At 36.4% G+C, this 27,009-nt stretch overlaps 2 protein-coding genes across 3 annotated transcripts; both read right to left on the minus strand.

Moving 5' to 3' along the window:
- Positions 1-14,139: 14,139 nt before the first annotated feature.
- LOC113273986 (protein HOTHEAD-like) lies at positions 14,140-16,483 on the minus strand. Of its 2 annotated transcripts, XM_026523541.1 has the most exons (3): positions 16,279-16,483; positions 14,690-16,159; positions 14,140-14,399 (listed from the first exon to the last, which is right to left on the minus strand). In XM_026523541.1, exons 1-3 carry the CDS (start codon positions 16,367-16,369, stop codon positions 14,377-14,379), a joined length of 1,584 nt encoding a protein of 527 aa, XP_026379326.1. In that variant the 5' UTR covers positions 16,370-16,483; the 3' UTR covers positions 14,140-14,376. The 2 variants fall into 2 exon arrangements, with proteins under 2 accessions (XP_026379326.1, XP_026379325.1); XM_026523540.1 differs by lacking the exon at positions 14,140-14,399 and having other exon boundaries at positions 14,461-16,159.
- Positions 16,484-20,692: 4,209 nt separating this feature from the next.
- On the minus strand, positions 20,693-22,362 carry LOC113272694. The gene is made up of 3 exons (XM_026522496.1): positions 22,089-22,362; positions 21,539-21,752; positions 20,693-20,788 (listed from the first exon to the last, which is right to left on the minus strand). Exons 1-3 carry the CDS (start codon positions 22,172-22,174, stop codon positions 20,693-20,695), a joined length of 396 nt encoding a protein of 131 aa, XP_026378281.1. The 5' UTR covers positions 22,175-22,362.
- Between the last annotated feature and the right edge of the window lie 4,647 nt (positions 22,363-27,009).

Below are 27,009 nucleotides of genomic sequence, written 5' to 3' on the forward strand. Positions count from 1 at the left end.
CCCTGACTAGTTTTCGCACATAAGAACCATTAGTTCTTTTATACTAGTACAACCGTTGTCACGGTGGGAGGGCCGACCGAAGAAGAATTTGAAGATGAGGTTTGTCTACGACTACTTTCGCTCTATTTAGGGAAAAATGATACTTTCGCTCCGTTTCTGAAAAAATGATACTTTCATTCCGTTTCGGGAAAAGTGATATTTTCGCGCCGTCTCAGAAAAAGTGATGCTTTAGCTCCGTTCCAGAAAAAGTATATCACTTTTTCTGGAACGGAGCGAAAGTATCACTTTTCCCGAAACAGGGCGAAAGTATCACTTTTTTCCAAACGGGGCAAAAATATCACTTTTCCTGAAACGGAATGTGAAAGTATCACTTTTTCTGAAACTGAAAATTAGTCAATCTATAAACCAAATTATGGTTACATGATGTGTTATGCATTATTTGTGGTGGTTTGGATAGTGGCTATGCATTCAATTTTCGAGAATTGCGCCTAAAGCAAAAGTATCACTTTTTTTGAACCGGAGAGAGTACGTCGTTTTGTTAGTTGCAACGGAAAATTAGTTGATGCATAAACCAAAATATGGCTACATAAAGTATTATGTATCCCTTGTGGTGGTTTGAATAATGAATATACATTTAATTTTTTAAAATTGTGCATAAAATGATAATTACCTCCGAATTTTGCGTAAAAATTCTAAATTTGATATTGTTGTTTGTACTCGTTGCGTAGATTTTTTTATTACCTTTCCAACGTGATAAAATTTGTAAAATTCCAAGGCAAAGATTTTTATATATGTTATATTAAAGTTTGCTTTCCAATTATACCCCAAAGAGAACATGATACATAATATAGTAATTGGACTAAAAATGAGGGATAAATGTGTCAAATGCAAAAGACCAACCATGGACACCAAATCCAATCTTTTTGTGTCAATTGATGACTTACGATTTACAAAAAGGTGCGTTTTTAGGGGCCACTCAAAAGGATTTAGGGGCCAACAATAAAACAAAAAAGGTCACCCAAAGGGAAAATGTAGCCAACCCTTATCTCGCGTAATTCGTAATGGCGAAATTACCCTTATATATTCGGAGGATATGATAACATTGTTACCCTCCTAATGCAATTGGAAGCCAAAATATTTCCCAGACTTCCGATTGTAGTCGGTGCAGTATTTCTTGGTTCGTGTTTTGGATTCAGCGTTAATCGGGAGTTAAATATATTACAAAACCTACCGATTAAAAGTTGCCGCAAATTCAAATTTTGAAAGCTACCATAATCGGTAGATATGCTAAATCCAATACCTACCGATTATTGGTTTCTCCACATTCAACTTTCGTCAAATTAGCCGTTGGAGTTTTTGGGAAAAACAAAAAGAGCCGTTGGACCCTAAACCTATATGTAGAAACTCATATCTATCACCCCAATTGCACCAAACTCTTTCCTCTCTTCAGTTTTAATTTTCATAACAAAAAACATGGATATTGCTTTTGCCGAAGAAGAAGATTGTGCTATTTATAGAGCGTGGGTTGTGGTAACTACTCATGATCGTGTTCACAAGCTCCACAAATCGGAATCCGAAGAGCAGATATGGAACCGTATCTTAATGGTATTTGAGGCCTTAGATGGTAATCGAATTCGAAGATCATCCAATGACATTAAGATGAGAAAGAATGCGCTCGATAAGGAGATTGACAAACTTGAAGATGAGGAACGGTTTGTTAGGAACGCTTTTCCTTGGTGTTGTTTGGTTCCGATTGTAATATTCGGTTAGAATAATCGAAAGGGTAATAAAAACTAAACTTCCGATTATGGTTTGTTTTGAACTTGTAATATTCGGAGGATAGGTTTTTTGTAAAGTTCCGAATATACGATGGCCCAAAAATCAGAATTTGGGAAAAACTGATACTTTTCAAATTTTGAAATTGAAATAATCGGAAGTTAAACAGTTACCCAAACTTCCGAATATGGTCTGTCTAACCTTCTATATTGGCCCTTGGAACCACCTAAAGCCATTGGCGTGGTTTGTTTTGAACTTGTAATATTCGGAGGATAAATTTTTTTGTAAAGTTCCGAATGTACGATGGCCCAAAAATCAGAATTTGGGAAAAACTGATACTTTTCAAATTTTGAAATTGAAATAATCGGAAGTTAAACAGTTACCCAAACTTCCGAATATGGGTTGTCTAACCTTCTATATTGTCCCTTGGAACCACCTAGAGCCATGTCTTGGTTTGTTTTGAACTTGTAATATTCGGAGGATAATTTTTTTTGTAAAGTTCCGATTGTACGATGGCCCAAAAATCAGAATTTGGGAAAAACTGATACTTTTCAAATTTTGAAATTGAATTAATCGGAAGTTAAACAGTTACCCAAACTTCCGAATATGGGCTGTCTAACCTTCTATATTGGCCCTTGGAACCACCTAGAGCCATGGCGTGGTTTTTTTTGAGCTTGTAATATTCGGAGGATAAATTTTTTTGTAAAGTTCCGATTGTACGATGACCCAAAAATCAGAATTTGGGAAAAACTGATTCTTTTCAAATTTTGAAATTGAAATAATCGGAAGTTAAACAGTTACCCAAACTTCCGAATATGGGCTGTCTAACCTTCTATATTGGCCCTTGGAACCACCTAAAGCCATTGGCGTGGTTTGTTTTGAACTTGTAATATTCGGAGGATAAATTTTTTTGTAAAGTTCCGAATGTACGATGGCCCAAAAATCAGAATTTGGGAAAAACTGATACTTTTCAAATTTTGAAATTGAAATAATCGGAAGTTAAACAGTTACCCAAACTTCCGAATATGGGTTATCTAACCTTCTATATTGTCCCTTGGAACCACCTAGAGCCATGTCGTGGTTTGTTTTGAACTTGTAATATTCGGAGGATAATTTTTTTTGTAAAGTTCCGATTGTACGATGGCCCAAAAATCAGAATTTGGGAAAAACTGATACTTTTCAAATTTTGAAATTGAATTAATCGGAAGTTAAACAGTTACCCAAACTTCCGAATATGGGCTGTCTAACCTTCTATATTGGCCCTTGGAACCACCTAGAGCCATGACGTGGTTTGTTTTAACTTGTAATATTCGGAGGATAAATTTTTTTGTAAAGTTCCGAATGTACGATGGCCCAAAAATCAGAATTTGGGAAAAACTGATACTTTTCAAATTTTGAAATTGAATTAATCGGAAGTTAAACAGTTACCCAAACTTCCGAATATGGACTGTCTAACCTTCTATATTGGCCCTTGGAACCACCTAGAGCCATGGCGTGGTTTGTTTTGAACTTGTAATATTCGGAGGATAAATTTTTTTGTAAAGTTCCGAATGTACGATGGCCCAAAAATCAGAATTTGGGAAAAACTGATACTTTTCAAATTTTGAAATTGAAATAATCGGAAGTTAAACAGTTACCCAAACTTCTGAATATGGGCTGTCTAACCTTCTATATTGGCCCTTGGAACCACCTAGAGCCATGGCGTGGTTTGTTTTGAACTTGTAATATTCGAAGGATAAATTTTTTTGTAAAGTTCTGAATGTACGATGGCCCAAAAATCAGAATTTGGGAAAAACTGATACTTTTCAAATTTTGAAATTGAAATAATCGGAAGTTAAACAGTTACCCAAACTTCCGAATATGGGCTGTCTAACCTTCTATATTGGCCCTTGGAACCACCTAGAGCCATGGCGTGGTTTGTTTTGAACTTGTAATATTCGGAGGATAAATTTTTTTGTAAAGTTCCGAATGTACGATGGCCCAAAAATCAGAATTTGAGAAAAACTGATACTTTTCAAATTTTGAAATTGAATTAATCGGAAGTTAAACAGTTACCCAAACTTCCGAATATGGGCTGTCTAACCTTCTATATTGGCCCTTGGAACCACCTAGATCCATGGCGTGGTTTGTTTTGAACTTGTAATATTCGAAGGATAAATTTTTTTTGTAAAGTTCCGAATGTACGATGGCCCAAAAATCAGAATTTGGGAAAAACTGATACTTTTCAAATTTTGAAATTGAAATAATCGGAAGTTAAACAGTTACCCAAACTTCCGAATATGGGCTGTCTAACCTTCTATATTGGCCCTTGGAACCACCTAGAGCCATGGCGTGGTTTGTTTTGAACTTGTAATATTCGGAGGATAAATTTTTTTGTAAAGTTCCGATTGTACGATGGCCCAAAAATCATAATTTGGGAAAAACTGATACTTTTCAAATTTTGAAATTGAAATAATCGGAAGTTAAACAGTTACCCAAACTTCCGAATATGGGCTGTCTAACCTTCTATATTGGCCCTTGGAACCACCTAGAGCCATGGCGTGGTTTGTTTTGAACTTGTAATATTCGGAGGATAATTTTTTTTGTAAAGTTCCGATTGTACGATGGCCCAAAAATCAGAATTTGGGAAAAACTGATACTTTTCAAATTTTGAAATTGAATTAACCGGAAGTTAAACAGTTACCCAAACTTCCGAATATGGGCTGTCTAACCTTCTATATTGGCCCTTGGAACCACCTAGAGCCATGGCGTGGTTTGTTTTGAACTTGTAATATTCGGAGGATAAATTTTTTTGTAAAGTTCCGATTGTACGATGGCCCAAAAATCAGAATTGGGAAAAACTGATACTTTTCAAATTTTGAAATTGAATTAATCGGAAGTTAAACAGTTACCCAAACTTCCGAATATGGGTTGTCTAACCTTCTATATTGGCCCTTGGAACCACCTAGAGCCATGGCGTGGTTTTTTTTGAACTTGTAATATTCGGAGGATAAATTTTTTTGTAAAGTTCCGATTGTACGATGACCCAAAAATCAGAATTTGGGAAAAACTGATTCTTTTCAAATTTTGAAATTGAAATAATCGGAAGTTAAACAGTTACCCAAACTTCCGAATATGGGCTGTCTAACCTTCTATATTGGCCCTTGGAACCACCTAGAGCCATGGCGTGGTTTGTTTTGAACTTGTAATATTCGGAGGATAAATTTTTTTGTAAAGTTCCGATTGTACGATGGCCCAAAAATCAGAATTGGGAAAAACTGATACTTTTCAAATTTTGAAATTGAATTAATCGGAAGTTAAAAAGTTACCCAAACTTCCGAATATGGGCTGTCTAACCTTCTATATTGGCCCTTGGAACCACCTAGAGCCATGGCGTGGTTTGTTTTGAACTTGTAATATTCGAAGGATAATTTTATTTGTAAAGTTCCGAATGTACGATGGCCCAAAAATCAGAATTTGGGAAAAACTGATACTTTTCAAATTTTGAAATTGAAATAATCGGAAGTTAAACAGTTACCCAAACTTCCGAATATGGGATGTCTAACCTTCTATATTGGCCCTTGGAACCACCTAGAGCCATGGCGTGGTTTGTTTTGAACTTGTAATATTCGGAGGACAAATTTTTTTGTAAAGTTCCGATTGTACGATGGCCCAAAAATCAGAATTTGGGAAAAACACAAATTTTGAAATTGAAATAATCGGAAGTTAAATTAGTTACCAAATCTTCCGAATATAACACACAAATCATTGTCATTTGAACTTGTCTAACTTAGTTACCCAAACAAATTTCCGAATGTACAACAAAAATCATTGTCATTTATCTGCTATTCTTTACTTTACGACCGTGACTACCTCCCAGTCCTGCTCGACCACGGGTTTGAGCACCTTCAGTTGGAGCAGCTTCAGCGCTCGATGAAGCTCGAGTTCTTTTACCCGTCTTTGATACTGCCACCTTGGGCGGATGCCTCTTCGTGACTTTCTCCCCAAACTGGGCAGCATAATCTTCGTTATCCATATTATCAACTAGATCTCTAGCCTCTTTGATCTTCTCAGCTGGCATGGGATCTCCGCTCTTCAGGCATGCAGTTAACATTTTGGAAACATGCTTGAACCTATTCACCTGTTTTTTATACGTAATGACAACATCAAACGGTAATTACCTAAGATTTATAGGAATCATATAAAATGAAAAAAAATATAAGAACACGCACCAGTCTATCATAACCAGCTGGTTTGTCTTTGATGATACAATTATAACTTGAACCCGCCGCAGTAGTGTTGGATTTGATTTCACGGATAACCAAAGGATGTGATACCTTGTTATACCAACTCATATAGTCTGGAGAAATTTCATCACCTCGGTTGGTTCGTCTACCAGTGTCGATAATGAAGTCATTCCTCTTATCCCAGTTATCAAGAACAGTAGGTGGGCCTGTGCGAACAATTGTAAGATTATCACCACTAGAAGAGCACAACTCCAACTCCAATTTGTAGTAATCCCCCATTTTCTCCAGAGGTTGTTGTTGTATATACCCGTGTTGTCGCATCACCCTAGAGGGGTTATACATCACATATCATGTGGGGTGCCACAATGGATAAAGGCCACGCAAGCATTTTTGTTGGTGCGGCGGTAGGTTTGAGTAGACGGACCGCATCTTGATGATCCTATTAAAGTACATAAAAAAATCCTTAATACAAGTATTACGATATAACACATAGACAATACATTAATAAAAAATAGTAATTTTATTACCTCGGTTTCATATATTTCTCTGGCCCATGAGTCTTTGTATCCAAATAGCAATTTTCCTCCATCCGCTGGTAGTCCAAGGATTGTGCCTGCTGGAATACCCTTCTTCTTCAAGTGCTGAGGGACAAGATGTGATGCTTTCTTAGCAATATCCTTCCTTACAACATCTTTTCCTTTTTTGGATTTTTGGGTACCACTTGGTTGTCCTTCTTCTTCTACTCTTGCCACTAGATCAACTGGTTCAACACTTGGTCCTGCACTTTGTTGAGCGGCTTGTTCAACACTTGGTCGCACCCCTTGTTCACTTCCTTGTTTTTCAACAGTTGGTTGCACTCCTTGTTGACTGCTTTGTTCTTGTTCGCTTTGTTGAGCACCTGAATTATCTTTGGCACTCCTTTCCCTCCTAGCACTAGCTGTCACTTTCTTCCTCCCTTCTCGACTTTGTCTAAACAACAAAGAAAGGAACAATATTTACAAACTATACAATCGGAAGACAAAGTATGGAAATATAACCCGAATGTACACATTCGGACGTAAGAAGACACATATTGTTCCCGAATACAAAACAATCGGAAGATAACTAAACATATTTGCAACCGAATATACATCAATTGGAGTTCAGAAGCTGTAAATTTTTCATCCTACACAATCGGAAGACAAAGTGCACATCTATAACCCGAATGTACAAATTCGGAAGTAAGAAGACACATATTTTTTCCGAATGAAAAACAATCGGAATATAACTAAACATGTTTACAACCGAATATTGATCAACTGGAGCTCAGAAACTCTAAAATTTTATCCTACACAATCGGAGGTATAAAACATTATACTGTCTTCCGAATAAATACTGGCCCCAAAATGGGATTTTTCCTATATCAGAAATTTTGAGATTTTTTCAATATATACATTCGGTAGTGAGTGTTCTTCCGAATACTTTGTGTCTACTTAAATATATTCGGTAGCCAAAAAATTCATTAAACTACCGATTATTAGCAGTTTGTATCCAGGAAGATATGGCCACCAATATTCGGCAGATAATCATCAAATCTTTCTCCCGAATACTGTCGATGTTCTTGAAAAATGAAGAACACGACTACATTCGGAAGTAAATGAGCATGCATATCGTCCGAATCTGGATAAATAACCGAAAACCCTAGAATTTTTTTTTCTCGATTCGACGAATTAAAGCGAAATAAACCCCAAAAATGATAGATTCTTACCTAATTGGGGCCATTTGAAGTTGACGAAGTGTTTGAGTCTCGGAATCGCCACCACCGACTACATTGCCGGGTACTTCTTCTTCGCGTTCTTCTTCATTTGCAGCAAGAATTTCTTTATTTCTTGCTAAAATTCCAATGTTTGGATCGATACCCCGAGCAACATTTTTGGTTCTAGGTATGTGGGTTTCATTTCTCTTATCCATTGTTTTATAATCGAATCGACGATGTTTTGATTTTACGATTCGCGGCGATGTTTCGGTTGAACGAGGAAATTTTTTTTTTCTTCCACAATCGGAAGATAATATGAAACTGGAAGAAGAAGAGTTGAAATGAGTAGAATTGTTTTTGATTTGGTTTTTATACAGTTTTACCAGAAGGGCATTTATGTAACTTCAATATCATATAGGGTACCCCTTAACTAGAGTCTTTGGCTGGGTATAAATTGATGGCCCCTAAATCCTTTGGGGTGGCCCCTAAAAACGCCAGGATATAAAGCCTGGCTTGATTGGGAATACCCAAATTAATTGGGGTATACCAAATGAGACAAAATAAGGTCATTTTGAAATAAAACACAAGGCCCTTTATCCACATATTTACAAAAATGGCTAATCTACTTTTGATTAATTAACACTAATAAATGTGATTAGGATAATTAATTTAATTAGTTGATTAAAATTTTGACATTAGGTTTTATTTTAGATTGAACTCATGGATGTGGGTAGATTTTTGAGATTTTTTTTTTGTAAGAATTCTACTTGTAATGGAAATGAAATCGCACTACCCAAAAACTTATAAATATGGGATTGTAGAGCTGCTGGGCGATTTTATACTCAAAATTATAGAAGGAATTAACATTTTCAGTTCTGAAAATATGAAAAGTCGGCAAGGTCTACGGATGAAGAACATGCCGACTACATCTGGCCGGCAAGGTCTGCGGATGAAGAACATGCCGATAACTTATGGCCGGCAAGGTCGATAAAGAATACCCTACCGACTATAGTATTTTTTACATACAGAGAAGGTGTTACAAATGCATGATTAGTCGGCAAGGTATTAATTTCATAACCTGCCGACTAAAATATAGTCGGCAAGATTTACAGATGGATATCTTGCCGACCCTGTAACTGCTAATTTCAGAGATGAAAAGTCGGCATGGTATTCAACCTTATACCCTGCCGACTATATTTTAGTCGGCAAGGTCGACAAAAAATACCCTGTCGACTTTTGGTTCGTTTTGACCCTTCGTTTTTTTTTTTTTTTTGATTTCACATGTATAATTAGAGTGTAGAAGAAAGATTTTGATTTTTTTTTAAATATGTTTTGGTCGACATGGTTTTTTAGTATGGGCAATTTGGTCTTTTAACACCTTTTAGATATCCCTTAACACACTAATTTAGATAAAAATAAAATGAATATACCCCAATCTCGCCAGGATATAAAGGTCCTTTAAGATACGACAAAAAAATCGACTTCTGTAGCATATTGAAAAGAATAGTTTTGAGTATATATTTTGTGCAGATAGTGACGGCATCAAACTATTAATTTGATCTTCATGTCGGACAGGGGTTTCAGAAAAACAAAAAACTTTACGAAGTGCAGGGAAGGATTCGATAAGTACGAATAGTCGGACACTTCCCCAGGGAAAAGTTTAACATAAATGTGCCTCCACAATTTCAAGGAATATACATCTTCAGTTGGATGAACCAATATAGGTATAAAATGGAAAGAAATTCAGACATAAATTAAGCATTTAAAGTGAAATCCAAAGAGATTTTGAAATTCAAATTTGTTTTGCTTGCCTCTAATCTTATTAAGTCTCGGTTAGAAAGGACATTAAGCGGATTAATTATTCTTGGATAAGATTCCGATGTGTCACCGCGTCGCCAGATCTGTACTCCGGTCTCAACATTAATTTTCCTATTTAGTTTTCTTGTTTAGAGTCTTTCTAATGGAATGTGTGTGAAGGAAAAAATCATAATCCACATAGGATCCACAACAATATTTGTAAAAAAAACATCTCCAACTCATTGATGTGAAGATGATGTGGCAAAAAAAAAGTTAGACATCCTCTAGGTGAACCTCTAGTTTTAGACATTCACTTAGAGGATGTCTTCCCATCCTAGTCACACTTTTATTAATAAAAGTCATTGAAAAATAAAAATGGAATAGATTTTAACCAATTATATGCCTACAAATAATAGAAAACTTTATGGGTTGGAGATAAAACTTTATTTTTCCTAATATTTAGGATTTTATGCACAAAGGATGTCTTAGAAGTGGTGCCACATATGAAATATTCACATTCACCATTGAAGAAGCTCTTAGAACAACTAGAAGTTCCAATGCGGGGTGGTTGGTGCATGGTATACTCATTTGTACTCATATTTCATCCCTATCATGATCATCCTTATTGCTTAGATATTTTTCTCTGCACTGTAATCTTTGTGTATTTTTTAGCCGCAGCAATGGAATCATTTGTGCGCACCTCTGCCTCAACAATTATATCTCTTGCAATAAGATCTGAAACAAGAGTCGCTTCTGTTGTTGTATTAGATTTTTCATCACTAAGACTAACCCCTATGGTCTTCTAATCTAGCAGCTAGATAGGCAATCCACGTCAGCTAGGGCAACCTCCTAAGTCCTATGGGATGGCTAATCTAGCAGCTAGATTAGCTGTCCACATCATCTGGGACCATTGTCTAGCGCTGTTTGGTTCAGCGCTTTAAATTTCAGCCGTCAGATCAACTTTTGTGATTTTTGTGATCTGTGTGATTTTTGTACCATTCAGCGCTGAACCATTCAACGGTTTAAATATCAGTCGTCGGATCAACTTTGTGATGTTTGTGATCCGTGTGATTTTTGTGATTTTTGGGAGCGCTGAACCATTCAGCGCTAAGGTCACTTTTTGAGCGTTGTTTGGTTCAGAGCTTCAATCTCGCTGCTAGTTGAACTGCGAGCAAATGCTAGGAGAGAGAACTAGCAAGTGCAAGTGTTAACTTTTAAACCACACTTTTTCTTTGATTTGCAACACTTTTTGGCCAATTTAGCAGCTCAATCTATCCCATAGGGGTTATCCTAACGGCATTTACAGATCCAGAGGCAGTGGTATTTGATAGCATAGAAGCGCCATTGATAAATGAACTCCTTAACGATGACTTATCATCTGATGAAACCGAAACAACGGTATTTGATGGATTACAATCTGAAACATGCATTGATGAGCTTACAAACATATTATTAGCAACACCCGATGAAGAAACCATAGAGTTTATTGATCAATCACAGTATAATTCCCTTCCTCATGTTGTTCAGGTTTTACTGAACGACATTCAACAACTTTGCGGGCGGAGCAGTGTGCAGGTCTTTGCGGTGAGAAATAGTACCTGTAATGATATTTCGGTGCAGGTGTTAATCTTAGTGCAGAGAAACTACATGGATATTGTAGACATGCTTGATACTAGAATGGAGATCAACTATAGAAAACGAGTAGCTAGATCTTCTGTGAGAGCTATGATAAAAGAATAAATTACTGTTGTTGATAATCTTGGTGATGATCCTGGAATTAAGAAAGAAGGAAATGAGGATACCAGCTGCTCCATTTGTATTGAAGAATGGGAAGCTGGTGACGATATGAGAAGCACTATTTGTGATCACAAGTATCATGCCTTCTGTATCGAACAATGGTTAATTATAGACGAACAGGGGTCTTGCCCTTATTGCAGGTCCCAGATAGAGCGCACGGAGATGGTGATCATACTCTAACAGGAAAAGTGCTGAGGAAATGGATATTTTTATGAGTTTACTCTTTCATTTGCTGATGATTATGGTAAAAATAGGTATACTCTATCAAGGTTCGAAGTTGATTGATGCTAGAGAGAAAACAAATGTACCTGGTTTGGTGGTGAAGGTGGATCTGGGGAAGGCGCTCGACAACATTAGTTGGTGCTGTTTGGATTATACTCTATCAAGGTTTGGTTTCGGTATGGTTTGGCGGAATTGGATTAAATGGTGTTTGTCTACTGCAAGGTTCTCTATGACTATAAATGGCATTACATCAACAATGTTCATAAGTGGTAAGGGCATAAAATAAGGTGATCCAATTTCACCCTTCCTTTTTATCATGATTGTTGAAGTGTTATCTGTAATGATCAAAAAGGCAGCAGATCTGGAGTTAGTTGCTGGTTTTAAACCTTCTGAAAATGCTTTTTCTATCACGCATTTACAGTTCGCAGATGATTTGATAGTGTTTCTAGATGATGATGTCGAGCAGGTTCAAAATTTGAAGAACATCTTATTAGCTTTTGAACTAATTTCTGGTTTGAGAGTCAATTTTAAGAAAAGTGCTATTATGGCAGTAAGGAATGCTTTGAACACTGCCGATTGTGCTTTGTTATTTGGATGTCCAATGACTTCATTTCCTATGAAGTATCTAGGAATTCCACTTGGTAATAAGTCAAAAGCAGTTGGCGTTTGGAATATCATTTTGCAGAAGTTTCAAAAGAAGTTGAGCATTTGGCAGCGGAGATACTTATCTAAAGGCGGTAGGTTAATGTTAATCAAGCATGTGTTGTCTAGCTTACCTGTCTATTATTTGTCGTTGTTTCAGTTGCCTGCCTCAGTAGAAAAACAAATGGAAAGAATTATGAGGCAATTTTTATGGGGTTCTTCTAATAATAAAGCAAACAAGGGTTGGGTAGGATTCAAAAAACTAGCTTTGTCTAAAGAAAGAGGTAGAGTAGGAATTAAGAAGCTAAGATTAATGAACAGGGCTTTACATGCGAAGTGGATATGTAGATATGGGAAGGAAGAGGAAGCTTTATGGCGAAAAGTAGTCAATCATAAATTTGGTGGTAATCCGAAAACGTTCTATCCATCCTCAACCAACAAGCCAGTGTGAAAGAGTTTATGGGCAGGTATTCTAAAAAGTAATTCCACTGTGGTTCAAAATTCAGTTCTTAAAGTTAATAATGGTGAAAGGGTTTTGTTTTGGAAAGATATTTGGTTAAATGGTCATGCTCCAATGATGTTGTTTCCGGCTTTATTCAAACTTAGTAGGAACAAGGATGCCACTATTCAAAAAATGTTAACGATGTCCAGCAATGATACCTGGAATTTTGCTTTCAATAGACTACTTAACGATCAGGAGATTGAAGATGCGGCGCATCTTTTGAATTGTGGATGTGGCCAAAGAATCTGGCAGCCAGGTAATAACATTTTCTCGGTTTCTTCTGTTTATAGAACCGTAGAAGACGATGACTTACTGGTATTCCCTTATATATGCATATGGAATCCGAGAATTCCAAAGAAAGTTATTTTTCCGTATGGACTCTTTGTTACGAGGCGACTCCTACTTTGGATACATACAAGAACAAAATTATGGTAAATAGATGTTTGCTGTGTAAACATGATGCTGAATCTAATCAACACATTTTCCTACATTGTGAGACCACAAGGTTAGTATGGAATTATTTTCTGAACTTCTATAATCTAAGTTGGGTCTTCCAAGCTTCAGTTAGGAACACAATCTGAGAATGGAGGAAAAAGAAGACGAACAGTTCCCACCTAGTACGTCAGCGAATTTGGGATATCTACCCTTTCGCAATATGGTGGACTATCTGGATCGAGAGGAATGCACGTCTGTTTAATGGGAAGTACAAACACCTGGACTCTATAATTGACGGTGTAAATGTGTTTGTGTATAATTGGTGGTGAATTGATTTTTTTCTAATATATTGCCCTTTTTGAGTAAAAAAAAAAAGAGGTATACTCGAAAGAAATCACCAACAGGCAGAACGTATTGAGCCGTCTTTCTTTGTCAACGGTGCTGCATGAAAGTTTATGTTGTTGTGGGATTTCCATGGATATGTCTGTTTTGTTTTGTTTTGTGTTTTAGTTATTGCTTTCTTTATATCGAAATAGATTATGTAACGAGAATGCAAGATTCAGGCAGGACTTGGTTAAAGTCTTACTTAGAGTCTCTAGCAGTAAGAATAATGAAATGCATGGATTCCTTGATTCTGTTTAACCATTTTTAGTTTATTTTCTTGATCTTATAAAACCATGCATTTCCTATGCTATCTTCATCCTCCCTTACTCACTCAACAATGTGACCACTAGCTAGCTAGGAAAGAATGCACAAAAAGATCGCTTTATGCGGTCAAGTGAAACTCCAGAGAGGCCCTTAATCATTAGAGCGAAGCAGTTTACATGCGAGTCGCCACACATATTGTGCACACTGCAGGATATTAGAGGCTACAACTTCGAACTTGATTCAAATCCGCATATATCTTTTCTTTCTCGATTAATACATGTGATTCTTAATTACGTATAAATTTGAAGACCATGTTCATGGCGGTAGGTGTTCTCCAGGAAGCCCGGATCGGGTTCTCTACCGAGTATTTAGGGAGGTAATAACTAATAAGGACTAAGAAAGCTTATACTGTCATCATTTCCATTCCTTGTTGAAGTGGGTTAGAATCGGTTTGTTCGGAACTTTACTGCTAATAGTAAGCCGTACCTCGCATAGGAAGAACAGAAAATTCAACAACTAGGACTGGCATGCAGTATCTCTGTTGAGTCCAATTATTGATGTCTTCGTGTGTTGATTTACCGATACCTCTCCCATCTTCACAGAGACAATGATATGAAACCTGCATTGGTATCCATAATAAATGAATTGGACTGATAAAAAAAAATAAAATCGTGGACTGATAATACCTTCTCTTCAAAGCGCCATTTTCGGTTTATGAGTGTGATAGAGAATTAGACTTACAGTTCCTTGAATAAAGTTCTATCATTTAGAAAAATCTTTACACAAGATCTACATTCATTATGCCAATAATAATTTAGGCAGTGAAACTAGCCTGCATGAGATTTTGATAGCTGTATTCGGGTACACAATTTATCAAGGTTTGTTCCCTTCCTTTAATTATCTTCGTACCTTGATATCTTCCCAGCATTAATACAGTGGCCATAGGATTGGTACCCGGCGAATCTGGAAAAGTTGATCCATCAATAACTCTCAATCCCGTGACTCCATAAACCTTATAATCCTTGTCAACAACAGACCCAATTCCACACCCACCGTGATAGTGATAATACGTTTTCACATTCTTCTTGCAGAGTTCTCTTAACTCCTCTGAACTAGACTTCTTTATAGTTTCTTCATTTTGTTTGCTCTTTAGAAACAATTTGATGGAATTCGTTAGTACAACATTCTCAAGCAAATGACTCATCTCTATGCACTTATCTAAATCCCTTTTCTCAGCTAAATAATTGAATCTTACCAAAGGATTTTGCCTAGAGTCTGTATTTTTTAACCTTAACTTCCCTTTGGATACCGGGAATGCAACTTTAGCTACAAACATCAGTTTCGTCTCATTCTGTTTTACATTTCTGTTAACAGACTGAATTATGATTTGGAAATCTTGGGTTATTCCCACAATCTGAGGTGTGTCTGGTATCAACGTTTTTGGTGAGTCTATGAGAAGAGAAATGCAAGGGTTATCTTTAATATTATTACCCACCTCTGGCAAATTGATGAGAGTTGATATATTGAAGTGCTTTAAGTGTTCTTGAGGTCCAATACCACTTAACATGAGTATTTGGGGACTACCCATTGCTCCTGCAGACAATATTACATCACCCAACACTAATAGTGAATCTTTCTCTGCGCGTAGTTGAACTTCATAGATTTTATCATCGCTACCATCACTCTTCATGAATCTTATGCCATGCGCGGTCGGCTGTTTACCTTTATGATTGAAGATGACATTCTTCACAGTTGAGTTCAAGAGAACATTGATCCTGTTCACATTTCCAGCAATTAGTAAATCTGCTGACGAATGTCTTTTTCCGTACCCATCGAATATAGTCCCACCAATTTTTGTTCCTGCAACATGTTCTAAGCTAACACCATTGAAAGGTACTAAATCTTCTACTTCAACAAAACTTTCTTTCGCAACAGACTGCCATGGACTCAAATCACTGCGGTTTGGTTGAAACACAATATTCGATTCAACCCATTCATATGATCCTCTCACTAATGTTTCATCCCATCCAATCCTTTCAATGAAATCTTTACTAGCTCTACTATAAAATCCGCTATTAATCGATGTTGAACCACCCAAGACTCTTCCTCTTTGGTTCACCACTCCTTCCTCGGACACAAAACTTTGTGATATTGATGAGAATTCATTAGTTTGCATCAATGCAAGTCCATACTTCCTACTTTCCGATATTAATGGATTCCCGTAAGGGGATCCTCCACGCTCTACTAATAGAACTGAAAATGCATTCGATAAAGTTGCCGCTAAAGAACAACCACTTGCTCCGCCTCCTACGACGATATAATCGAATGTCTTGCTAGAGATTTCCTCTACATCTACTATCATGTAAGGTAGTTTTTGTTCTGCAAATTGAATTTAGTTTTGTAAGGCACTTATACTTAAGTTTTGGCTGCATGTGACAAATCGACAAACAAGACATGTGCATAAATTTAACATATCTGCATAAAAACTTTAGACTTACTTTGAGATGTTCCAGATGATGAGAACTCCATTAACAGGAAGAAACTTGTGGCGTATATCAAGCCATGGATGATAATTGCTTGAAGCTTCATTTTTGGCGTTTCAGTAAGAAATTACAGTGAAAGACTGTGAAGTGGTCCTTATTTGAATCGGTAACTTATAGGTGTCAGGTGAGTTGTTGGCAGCTTGAGCTGCAAAGTGCCAACACGGGCTCGTATTGGAATATCATTGCTTATGATTATGGGCTTGTTTTCGCATCATCCAATTGTCGATCTTTTTAGTGAAAACTACAGGGAGACTCATTCTTACACATTTTCCTACTGTGAAACCCACCCTCACAAAATCTCACGGGCGCACCCAAAAGCAGCCAACAAATTATTTGCAGGCTCAGAGTTTTCAAAATTCGTTTATTTTCTTTTTTATTTCCCAATTTAGCCTCACTTTCAGTTTCAGTATATCCTGTTTATTTTCGAGAGATTGATTATCGAGAGATTGATTCAATTTACTCAGCAAGCTTTAGCCTCACTTGTCCATGATTACCGAGAGAGATTCAATTTACTCAGCAAAGCTTCAGGTTCGTTCGTTTTTATTCCAATCTTGATTCTGATTTTTGTTTAATCTTGATTCGATTCTATGTTTTAGTTTCTGTAAGATTAGGATCTATTATTTTAGGTTTCCGAAGCTTAATTTAGTTTTTCGAATCGTTTTTTAGATCTTTTTAGCTTGTTTTTGAATTTTTGTTTATTTTTTTGGATTTGAATTTGTTAACATCAATGTAGATCTTTTCGATTAAATTTTTTTGTTTCGATTTCATGTTCCGATGTTGACATACCAATTTACTAGGTTTTGCTTCTGTTCTGTTGGATTTTTTATTTGATTTGTTTTTCCATTCTTATTTTTGATCTGTTATCTGTTATTGATTTTGATATCCTGTTGATTTCTCATCTGATTATGGTTAATGTAGACTGTTTGCTGTTGTTGATTTGATCTTTTAATTTTGAGTAAGAATTTTTGTGAAGCAATATGCAGGATAGATATGTTTGGTTTTTTCTCTTTTGTGTTTTGCAGGGTGAAAATGCCTGTTGGTAGTGCACTAGCTGTAATTCACTACTTCAGTGAATTCTTAGCACATCCTGTTGATGTCAACACAACTTTGGAGTCTTTGAAGACAGCCGTTTGCCAGAACTGGACTCGTTTATTACCGCATCATATCAGATTTTCCTTTAATGATGGAAGCAAGTTTGTGCGAGTTGATTCTGATATTCTGCTTCAATGTTTTGTATCTCGTTGCCACTGTAAAGGTCAGAAGAGCTTTGATTTACTTGTCGAAGTTAGCTGTAATTCTTCCAGAAGTCGTAGTAGAGCTTCAAGTAGTCGTGTAATAGAACCTGAACCCGAACAAGCTATGGTGAATTTCCTTGAAGATGGTTATGTGCCTGTTAACAAGGTTCTTAGGACTGAAGGTTGGGATAAATTACTTGGTGAAGTTGGTAAAGTGTTTTTTGGAGGTGTAGTAGAGGTACGTATCGTAGTGAAGAAATACGAGTTAAAAGCTGGGCGTGTTCTTGTATATAAGAAGAATGAACCTAGCAGATTCTATGCAAAATGCTCAAAAGAAAATTGCCCTTGGGAGTATAAGGTTTGTGCTGTTGATGTTGAAAACAGGATGCTTAAGGTTAAGAAATATGAGAGCAGTCATACCTGTGGTGTTGGAACTGAAAGGCTTTTCCACAGGCTCAGCAGTAAATTTGTTTCTAGTCTGATCAAGGATGAAATCCGAAGTGATCCGAGTTTCAAAGCATCTGATTTGGCAAATTTTTTCAAAACTAGCTACGGGATCAATGTGAAATACTACCAAGCTTCCAACGGAAGAGAGAAAGTGTATGAGGATATATTTGGTGATGAAGCCATGTCGTATTCGCATCTTTCATGGTATGTAGATTCCATTCGCAGCACAAATCCTGGGAGTTGGATTGATTTTCAAGTTCAAACGGATGAACCTGAAGCGAACGAGGATAGTTCAGCTGAATTAGAAGATGAGTCACCTTCAAATAAGTTTGTGCGTCTTTTTATTGCTTTCGAGGCATGCATCCATGGTTGCCGTTACCTTCGCCCCATGGTTTATGTCGATGCTACCTTTCTTATAGGGACATATAGAGGATGCCTCATGGCTGCAACCGCTATCAATGCTGAAAATGGTAATTTTTCTGATAATGCATCCTTTTTATATATGTGCATAATGTCTCATGCATTATTTATTTTTGCTTCATAATGTCTTATGCATTATTGTTTTCACTTCTCTGGTTATGCATCATTTCTGTTTTAGATGCATAAGACATTATACATTTTTTGTTTTAGGTGCATAATGTCTTATGCATTATGGTTTTCACTTATTGATTTTATGCATCCCTTTTTATGCACATGCATAATGTCTTATGCATCATTTAGTTTAGATGCATAAGACATTATGCATTATTTGTTTTCACTTTTCTGGTTATGCATCATTTTTGTTTTAGATGCATAATGTCTTATGCATTATTTAGTTTAGATGCATGAGCCATTATGAATTTTTTTAGCTGCACATACTTCATGTAGACGCTGGCTTGATTTTATATTTTTTTTTCTGTGCAGGCTTCTTCCCACTAGCCATGGCCCTGATACCTGGTGAAGATAATGATAACTGGGAATGGTTCATGAGGAATTTGAGTAATGTTCTTGATCATGATCAAAGGCCAATCACATTTTTATCTGATCGTGCATAAGGATTAAAGAGAGCGATTCCATTTTACTTTCCTGGAGCCTTCCATAGTTTCTGCTATTATCATCTTAAGATGAACTTACCTATTAATGCATCTGACGAAAGGTATGGTGCAGTTATTGATTCATTTCAAGGTGCTGCTTATGCTCTTAGTCGACTATATTGAAGATATCCCTCCAGAGAAGTGGTCAAATGCCTTTTTCCAGGGTTGTAGGTATGGTAGGACATCTTCTACTCTTGTTGAATCCTTCAATAGTTGGATGAAGGTACACAAGAAGCTCCCTGCAAATGCTCTTATGGATCAGATAAGGAAGGATGTGATGAGTATGATGTCAGAAAGGCGGAATACGGGTAATAGTTTCATAACAATTCTCACACCGAAGAATGAAAATAAGATGAAGGCTCTTATTGATGGGGGTTTAACCTGGCTGGTTATACAGTCCGATACTCATGTTTATGAAGTGGAAGGAGGGGACAGTTCTCATAGTGTTAACCTTGAGGCAAGGACATGTACATGTCAGAGGTGGCGCGTCTATGGGTTTCAATGTGTGCATGCTTTCGCATCGATAACAATGTCTGGTTCTAATCCATATGATTTTGTTGAACCTTATTTCACTACTTCATACTTCAATAATGCCTACAGTCATGCAATTCATCCTATTCCGAACTATAACAGGCCTGAAGTTTATGAAGGTAATGATATTATCGATGTACCTGATGTTAGGAGGCCGCCAGGGAGACCACAAGCTAATAGGAATTTGAGCAGATAAGAGAAGCCGCCCAGGAGAGCTATTCGCTGTGGTAATTGTTTTGAGCTTGGTCATCATAACAAGCAAACATGTACGAATCCTACCTGTTACAAGAAGCCTCCGAAGCCGCCGAAGCAGCCTAAGGGAAGTTAAAGAAGAGCAATTATCTTGTTTGTTTCTTCAGACTATTACTTTTATGTTTGAACCTTATTCATTTTTCTTTCATTAGTTTCTGTATTAGTTTTTATGAACAAGTACTTTTTCTTTACTTAGTTTCTTTTTTGTATTGGTTTTATGAAAAATACTTTTTTTTTCACTGTGTGTTTTTCTGCTTCTATCAGATAATGTTTTCATTTTTATTCTTAAATGCATAATGGATTATGCTTTAGTTTTTGATGATGCATAACTTGTTATGCATTAGTTTTTATGATGCATAACGTATTATGCGTTATTGTTTTGAAGATGCATAATCTCTTATGCATTTTTTTTCGACGATGCACGATCTGTTATGCATTTATTCTTTTAAAGATGGCGTCATAACGACTCATGCAAATGTGGTTCCTTCATGCATCTGCATCTGCATAACAAGTCATGCACATTTATTTTATTAGGAATAACATGTTATTCAGGTTTATTTTGTTTCATAACTTGTTATTTAGATGTTTATATGTAACCTGTTGTTCCTTCATTTTTCTTGTAAGATTTATATCATAGTACAGTTAAATGAAATAAGATTGCAGCAAATAGAAGCACTGAAACCAGCATTGATATATAATAAATATATATATAAACATCGACAAGATAACATAAGTTGTTCTGACAAGAACTACTAACTACTTTCCCATTAGTTTTCACTCCCAAGTTAAATTTCTCAACCTATCAACAACACACAGGTTGTTAAAACAAAGTTATGTTTGAGCCTTTCTATTATGCACAACTTCACATTTGACGCTCAGCTTCATCACATTGACGCGCAACATCATCCCAGATGTCTTCATTGGCATCTATCGCGCAACTGTTTCTAAGATCCGTCAGCATTTTCAATACCAGACTTACTCTTTTCTTGTTGCCTTTTTCTACTGCATCTTCATTTCCCAACTTCAGCCATTTGTCCCTGACTTGAGACTTCATGCTCATCTTCATATAATAGCATACAAATATGAGGCAGTAGGGGTGATGACCTTGTTCAGGAACAATCTTAGTAAAAATATCATTGTATACAAGCGGTTCCCGCTTTATATCCACGATTTGTGGTGATAGATTCAGTTCATCATATCTTTGGATCAAATACGGCATACAAGCCTTTGCCATTATGAGAGCTTGTTTGTTGCAGTTAGATTTATAGCCTTCAACATTGTTATAGTAGTTCCACTCACCCTCTGAAAAGTCATACTCTAACAATGTCCAATGTGTACCAGCAGGGTTTTCCTTTGTCATATAGTTCATTGGAATGAACATTCTCTCAACTTCAATAGGGAGATTCAAGATGAATTCTCCAACAAATTTGGCAATCCCATCTTTCTCCTTTGTTTTAAAAAAGAACTGCAAAAGAAATATTTTTTAGGAAAACAAAGTTAGTGGATGCAATTAAAAGGGTGCACAACAGGTGTAGAAAACAATGCTGAATAACTTGTTATGCAGTTCAATCTAGTTGCATAACATTTTATGCTGAAGTAATTATATGGGCATAAGATAATATGCAGGAATGACTTGTTATGTAGCAAAATGATTTTATTTTCTTGACTTACCCAAGCATCTGGCGTCATGAATGCAGACTCCGCATACCTATGTTCAACACTATCAGCCATCTTTTCATTTTCCCGCTTCTTGAACAACCTATAACTGTAGTAGCGTACTACTTGGTCTTCTAAGTATTCATTGTTCATTAGATGCCTTATTATATCTCCGTGAATCCGAATATCCCACAAGTACGGGTCTTCACCTTCTCTGATACTCCAAGCCGAATTTCTGCAGATGACATAACACATAATTGGTGAGATGTTTTATTCAAGTAACATGCGGCAGAACCATAAACTAGAGGGTTGTGTTATGCATGTTTTTTTTTAAGCATAACTTGTTATGCATTTATTTCATAAGAAGCATAACCTGTAATGCATTGATTTCTTAAACAAGCATAATAAATATAACAACATTTTTTGCATAACTGAACATGCATTAAACATTGGAGCTGCATAACATGTGATGTAGATATTTTAAACTATGCATAACTAACCATGCATTAAACACTGGGAGCTGCATGACATATTATGCAAACAAGCATAAAGATAATTTTGATGTACTTACAGGCTGTTGGCATTCTCAAAGTATGTCTCCAGTACTTCCATCATGGCTGGTTCTATTGTATCCTTGTAATCTTGAAAGCATTCCATTGTTTCCAGCGGAGGTAATTTTCTGAACGGCAAGCCAGCAGACGTACGGGGATTTTCTTCTTCAACTTTATTCTCATCAGGCTTGTCTTTTTGCTTCTTCTGCTTCCCTAGCTCACAATCTTTGAGTAGTACACTGGTTGTCCTTTGATTCCATGTTGTCCTTTCCTTGATTATTCTTACCTTGCTTCCTGGTTGCTTCCCATACTTTTCTGCCTTGTTTGCTTTTCGCTTCAATACTGACTTTTTCTTCAATGGTGACCTCTTCAAAAATTCTGTTCTTGGTACAAACTCCCCTCCTACGTCTTCTTCCTAGAGATTCATATAACCAAAATGTGTTAGATATAAACAGTTTATTATGAAATTAAGTAAATAGTTGATTAAACAACAAAACAACAATATAGTAAACAGTTTATAGTTGATTAAAAATAATAAGTAGTACATAGTTGATTTGACATTAATAAAAATACCATAATAAAAGATGTTATATTTTAGGTACCAGGTTTTTTGAAATGGTCTCCATCTCATCATCTTCATTATAGCCTTTTTCTTTTTCAGCATCTTGTGTGGCACCAGGAGTTAAAGGATTCTCAACCACCATCTCCTTCTCTGCATCAACAACCATCTCAACAGCTACTTGTTGTGGCTTTTCAGCCACTGGATCTTCTGGTTGTTGTGGTTCTTCAGTTTGATGTTGTGGTATCTCAACAGCGGGTTGTTGCAGATTTTCAGCTTGCTCTTGTGGTCCACCAACATCATCTTTAATTGCAGCAGCAGGTTGTGATAAATGCATATTAAATGTGGGCACCACATATTCTTCTGCTTTCTTCTGAGTTTCTGGAAGAATGTCATCATCACCACCGGCCAAAAAGTCTCTTTCATGTGCTTCAAGTCTTTCTTGTGTTGTTTCTATATTTGGTGTTGTCTCCAATTCCACTTGAGTTTCTGTTTCCTTGTCGTCGCTGGACAGATTGACAGCTTTTTCCATGTCCATGAACTTGAAAGGTGAAGACTGGATACCTTGACTAGCTGTTTGGTCTTGGCTATCGAGTCTGATAACTTCTGGAACTGATTCTTGTGTAGGTGGTTCAGTTGAAGATACCAGTTCAACAAGAGTCTCATTCCTTGGCAAGTTTTGGCTCAGTGGGTCGCTTGGCTCAGCTGATGATACATTGACACTAGGTCCACCTGACGACTCCTCCTGCACTTATATGTTGCCACAATCAACGAGCAATTCCTTCACGTAATTATACAACTTTTCATTGAAGTCTACTCCACTCTGTCTATTCCTCTCATGAGTCTGCTTCATGTCTTTCAGCTTTGCTTCAATGATCTGCAACCTTGCTTCAACACAATCGGGGGGACACGTTTCTTGTTCAATGATCTTAATCGCATCCAGAAATTCTTCTTCATACTTTTCCCTGTTCTCTTCAAGATTCATTTAGGACGAGATCATATATCTCTTTCCTTTTTCTTGGTTTTCTTGGTTCACAGAATTCCATCTCCATTGCACTGTACTCATCTCTAAATTTCTCATTATACTGCAACATGATTAATGACACTCATCAAAGGAATGCATAAAAAATATAACAACATCTTTTATATGCATAACCTGTGATGCAGCTAATCTGAACAATGCATAACTAGTCATGCATTTAATATTGGAACTGAATAATATGCCATGCATTGATTTTTGTTAAGGTGCATAACTTATTATGCATTTAAAAACACAACCCTGCTTAACTCCTTTTCAATATTGAAAAATGCATAACCGGTCATGCATTCATATATTGGGCTGCATAACATGTTATGCATTGATTTATTAAGGTGCATAACTTATTATGCAGTTATCATTTTTTGCTAACGTAACTTATTATGCATTCATTTTTAAGGAATTTAGAGATACAGTCATAGATGCATGAAGGTAAATTATAAATCATGAAATGTTCACAAACATGTACCTTTAAGAACGTAATATTCTTCTTGAGCATTGCTTTCTTCATTGCTGCCAAGTCCCACTTCGCAGCTCTCGGTGTAGCATTGGAAATGACCTTGACGATGTCTGATGATATCTCATCTATGTTAGAATGCTCAGCCAACCAAAGCTGCAAAAAATAATAACTAATAAGATATTTTGTATCCAAGAAAGTAATATTTATTGACAGATGTTATGAAAGTAAAAAAAAAAAACTAACTCACAAGAGAATATATAGTGCAACCACTGCAATTCCTGATATGAAGATTGTTTCTTTTGACAGTCTTGATGCTCTCCATCAGGTGTTCATGAATAAGATCAAGAAAAGAGACAGAGTCCATGGTTTCCAAATCCTTAACCAAACCAACATACGCGACATCTAAATTGTCTCCACTTGAACGACAAAAGAACAAGACGACTAGCATGTAAAGGCAGATAAGGCAGACAACTTCCTCTTCATGACCTTTCTTATCAAGTTTTTCCAACACCAGCCTTTCAATATCATCTATCCACACCTTTGTTACCCGTGCTTTGGGATCTTTGCTGATAAATCCTGGCTTTGTTTTGAATGAGAATTGCTTGACGAGGGGATGTGACTGAGTCAGCTCTATCTCTGCCTTCGAAGTCAGAATATCATTTCCTCTGTCTCCTTCAATTCTTGGAATCAAAAATGTAACAGCAAGCTCACTAGACGTTGATGCTATGGACTTGTTTTCATACAACTTGAATGAATGTTGATTCAAATCTTCATGGTCATATGATAGAAAGACTTCATCCATCAGCTTGTTGCTCTTACCATCCAAGTATGCCATGTTTGCAGCATATAACCAGTTATAGAACTTTCCAAACACACACACATTCATCATGTTAGCCTGCAACGGATTCAAACCACCTCTGTCTTTTATCTTACTAAACAAGTGACCTACCCTAAGGAAACCTGCTCTATAAGTACCTCCTTGAACTGCAGATTTGGTTTTAGGTTTAACTGCGTAAAAAAAAGAACAAAAAAAATGCATTTTAGAACTGCTATTTTAGAACAACAAAGGAATGCATAACAAATATAACAACATTTTTTTATATGCATAACCTGTGATGCAGCAAGTCTAAACAAAAAATAACTAGTCATGCATTTAATATTTTAGAACAACAAAGGAATGCATAACAAATATAACAACATTTTTTTATATGCATAACCTGTGATGCAGCAATTCTAAACAATGCATAACTAGTCATGCATTTAATATTTTAGAACAACAAAGGAATGCATAACAAATATAAAAACATTTTTTTATATGCATAACCTGTGATGCAGCAAGTATAAACAATGCATAACTAGTCATGCATTTAATATTGGAACTGAATAATATGTCATGCATTGATTTGTTAAGGTGCATAACTTATTATGCATTTAAAAACACAACCCTGCTTAACTGATGCATAACAGGAACAGGAAGGAATTCAACGCACCTTGTTTATAGATAACACATTTCTTATTAGATTCAAAGCAAATCTTACCATCTTCGGCATCATTTGTATTATCATCCTCATTATCTGTATCATCACCCAATACTTCCTTTGGTGCAGCTTTCTTTGCTTTCTTTGCCTTGATTTGCATCTCCTTCAGTGTTTCGACACTATCAATTTCTTCTTGTTCATCTTCAACATCATCGGCAATTACTGTAACAAAATTTAAGATTAAAAAAAAATAAATTCAAAAAAAACAAAATCAAACACTAACAGATGAAGCTAATGATAAATCTCACCGGGTTTTTTTCTGTTTCTTCGACTTCATTTTTTCTTTTTCATCTGAAGCATCAAGAACAAAAATTAAAATCGAAAATCAAATAAAATCAAATGTACCGAATGCATGCAAGAATAAGATCGATTAAACTAGTTTTAGTACCTAATTTCTTCTCTTTTGATTTCTGAAGACGTGTTTTTGTCGGTGTTTCATCCATTTTGGTTCTACTGAATTCTAGGGTTAAGGTTTTTTAGAGTTTGAAATTGATTTTTAGGGTTTGATCAACTTCAATAATCAATCATCCGTTACAGTGTTTATGGAGGAATAGGAATAGAAAAACGGATGAAGAAAAAATGAGAAGAACGGATGAAGAAAAAATGAGAAGAAGAGAAAAGAAATGGTTCCGACCGTTTTTGGGAGTTAATAAAACTTCCCAGAACCGCTGAAGGGTAATTGAGGAACTCTGCACGTTTTTAATAATTTTAAATAATGTTGGGTGCGACTCTAGGGAAAAGTAATTCTAGGCCTGGCGGTAAGAAGAAAAAAATTCTGGACCTGCGCCTAAGTTCCCCATCTTTTTATTCTTACAGCTGGTTTGAAATCATGACTAGCAGCAGATTTTCTTCTGACTAGAATTGTCGTTAGAAAATTTGTGTTGGGGTGCTGAATTGATTGACTTGGAGAAAGGCTCTACTTTCTTCCAAAATTTCTTTCCCCCAGAAAATTGACATCGGGTAGATACAAAGAAAAGAAAAAATATCTTCAAACAAAACCTCACCAAAAAAACAACCGAACTTTTTATTTCCTTCTCTAAAAACGGAAAATGAAGTCTGCCAATTGACTCAGCTCTTCATGCACGTGTTAAAGCACCCGACTCATCTGGTTATCTTATCTTATCCAAACTCCGTCGTTTGTGTTTCTCCCTCTCGTTGTTCCCTTTACTTACCTTATAGAAGGTGAAAAATGCAAACTACCAATTGAGACATGTTTTGTCGACCTATGCAATTGTCACCGAATTCTGATCGTGTTAATTATGTACCATCGGTTGATGAGATTGTCTAAAATGCCATCTTGCTGGTAAGACTAACCCTTACAGCGTGTTCGGTTCACCGAATTGGAATC

Source organism: Papaver somniferum, chromosome 4 (genome assembly GCF_003573695.1).
Source record: "Papaver somniferum cultivar HN1 chromosome 4, ASM357369v1, whole genome shotgun sequence".
Classification (NCBI taxonomy): domain Eukaryota; kingdom Viridiplantae; phylum Streptophyta; class Magnoliopsida; order Ranunculales; family Papaveraceae; genus Papaver; species Papaver somniferum.

Bases quoted from the DNA above. Each gene is read 5' to 3' on its own strand.
- LOC113273986 (XM_026523540.1), bottom strand. From the start codon at position 16,369: ATGAAGCTTCAAGCAATTATCATCCATGGCTTGATATACGCCACAAGT. The intron at 16,160-16,278 runs GTAAGTCTAAAG...TTCAATTTGCAG, and splicing joins ATCATCTGGAACATCTCAAA to AACAAAAACTACCTTACATG.
- LOC113272694 (XM_026522496.1), bottom strand. From the start codon at position 22,174: ATGGAATGCTTTCAAGATTACAAGGATACAATAGAACCAGCCATGATG. The intron at 21,753-22,088 runs GTAAGTACATCA...TGTCATCTGCAG, and splicing joins TTTGAGAATGCCAACAGCCT to AAATTCGGCTTGGAGTATCA. The intron at 20,789-21,538 runs GCTTGGGTAAGT...GTTGCGCGATAG, and splicing joins CTGCATTCATGACGCCAGAT to ATGCCAATGAAGACATCTGG.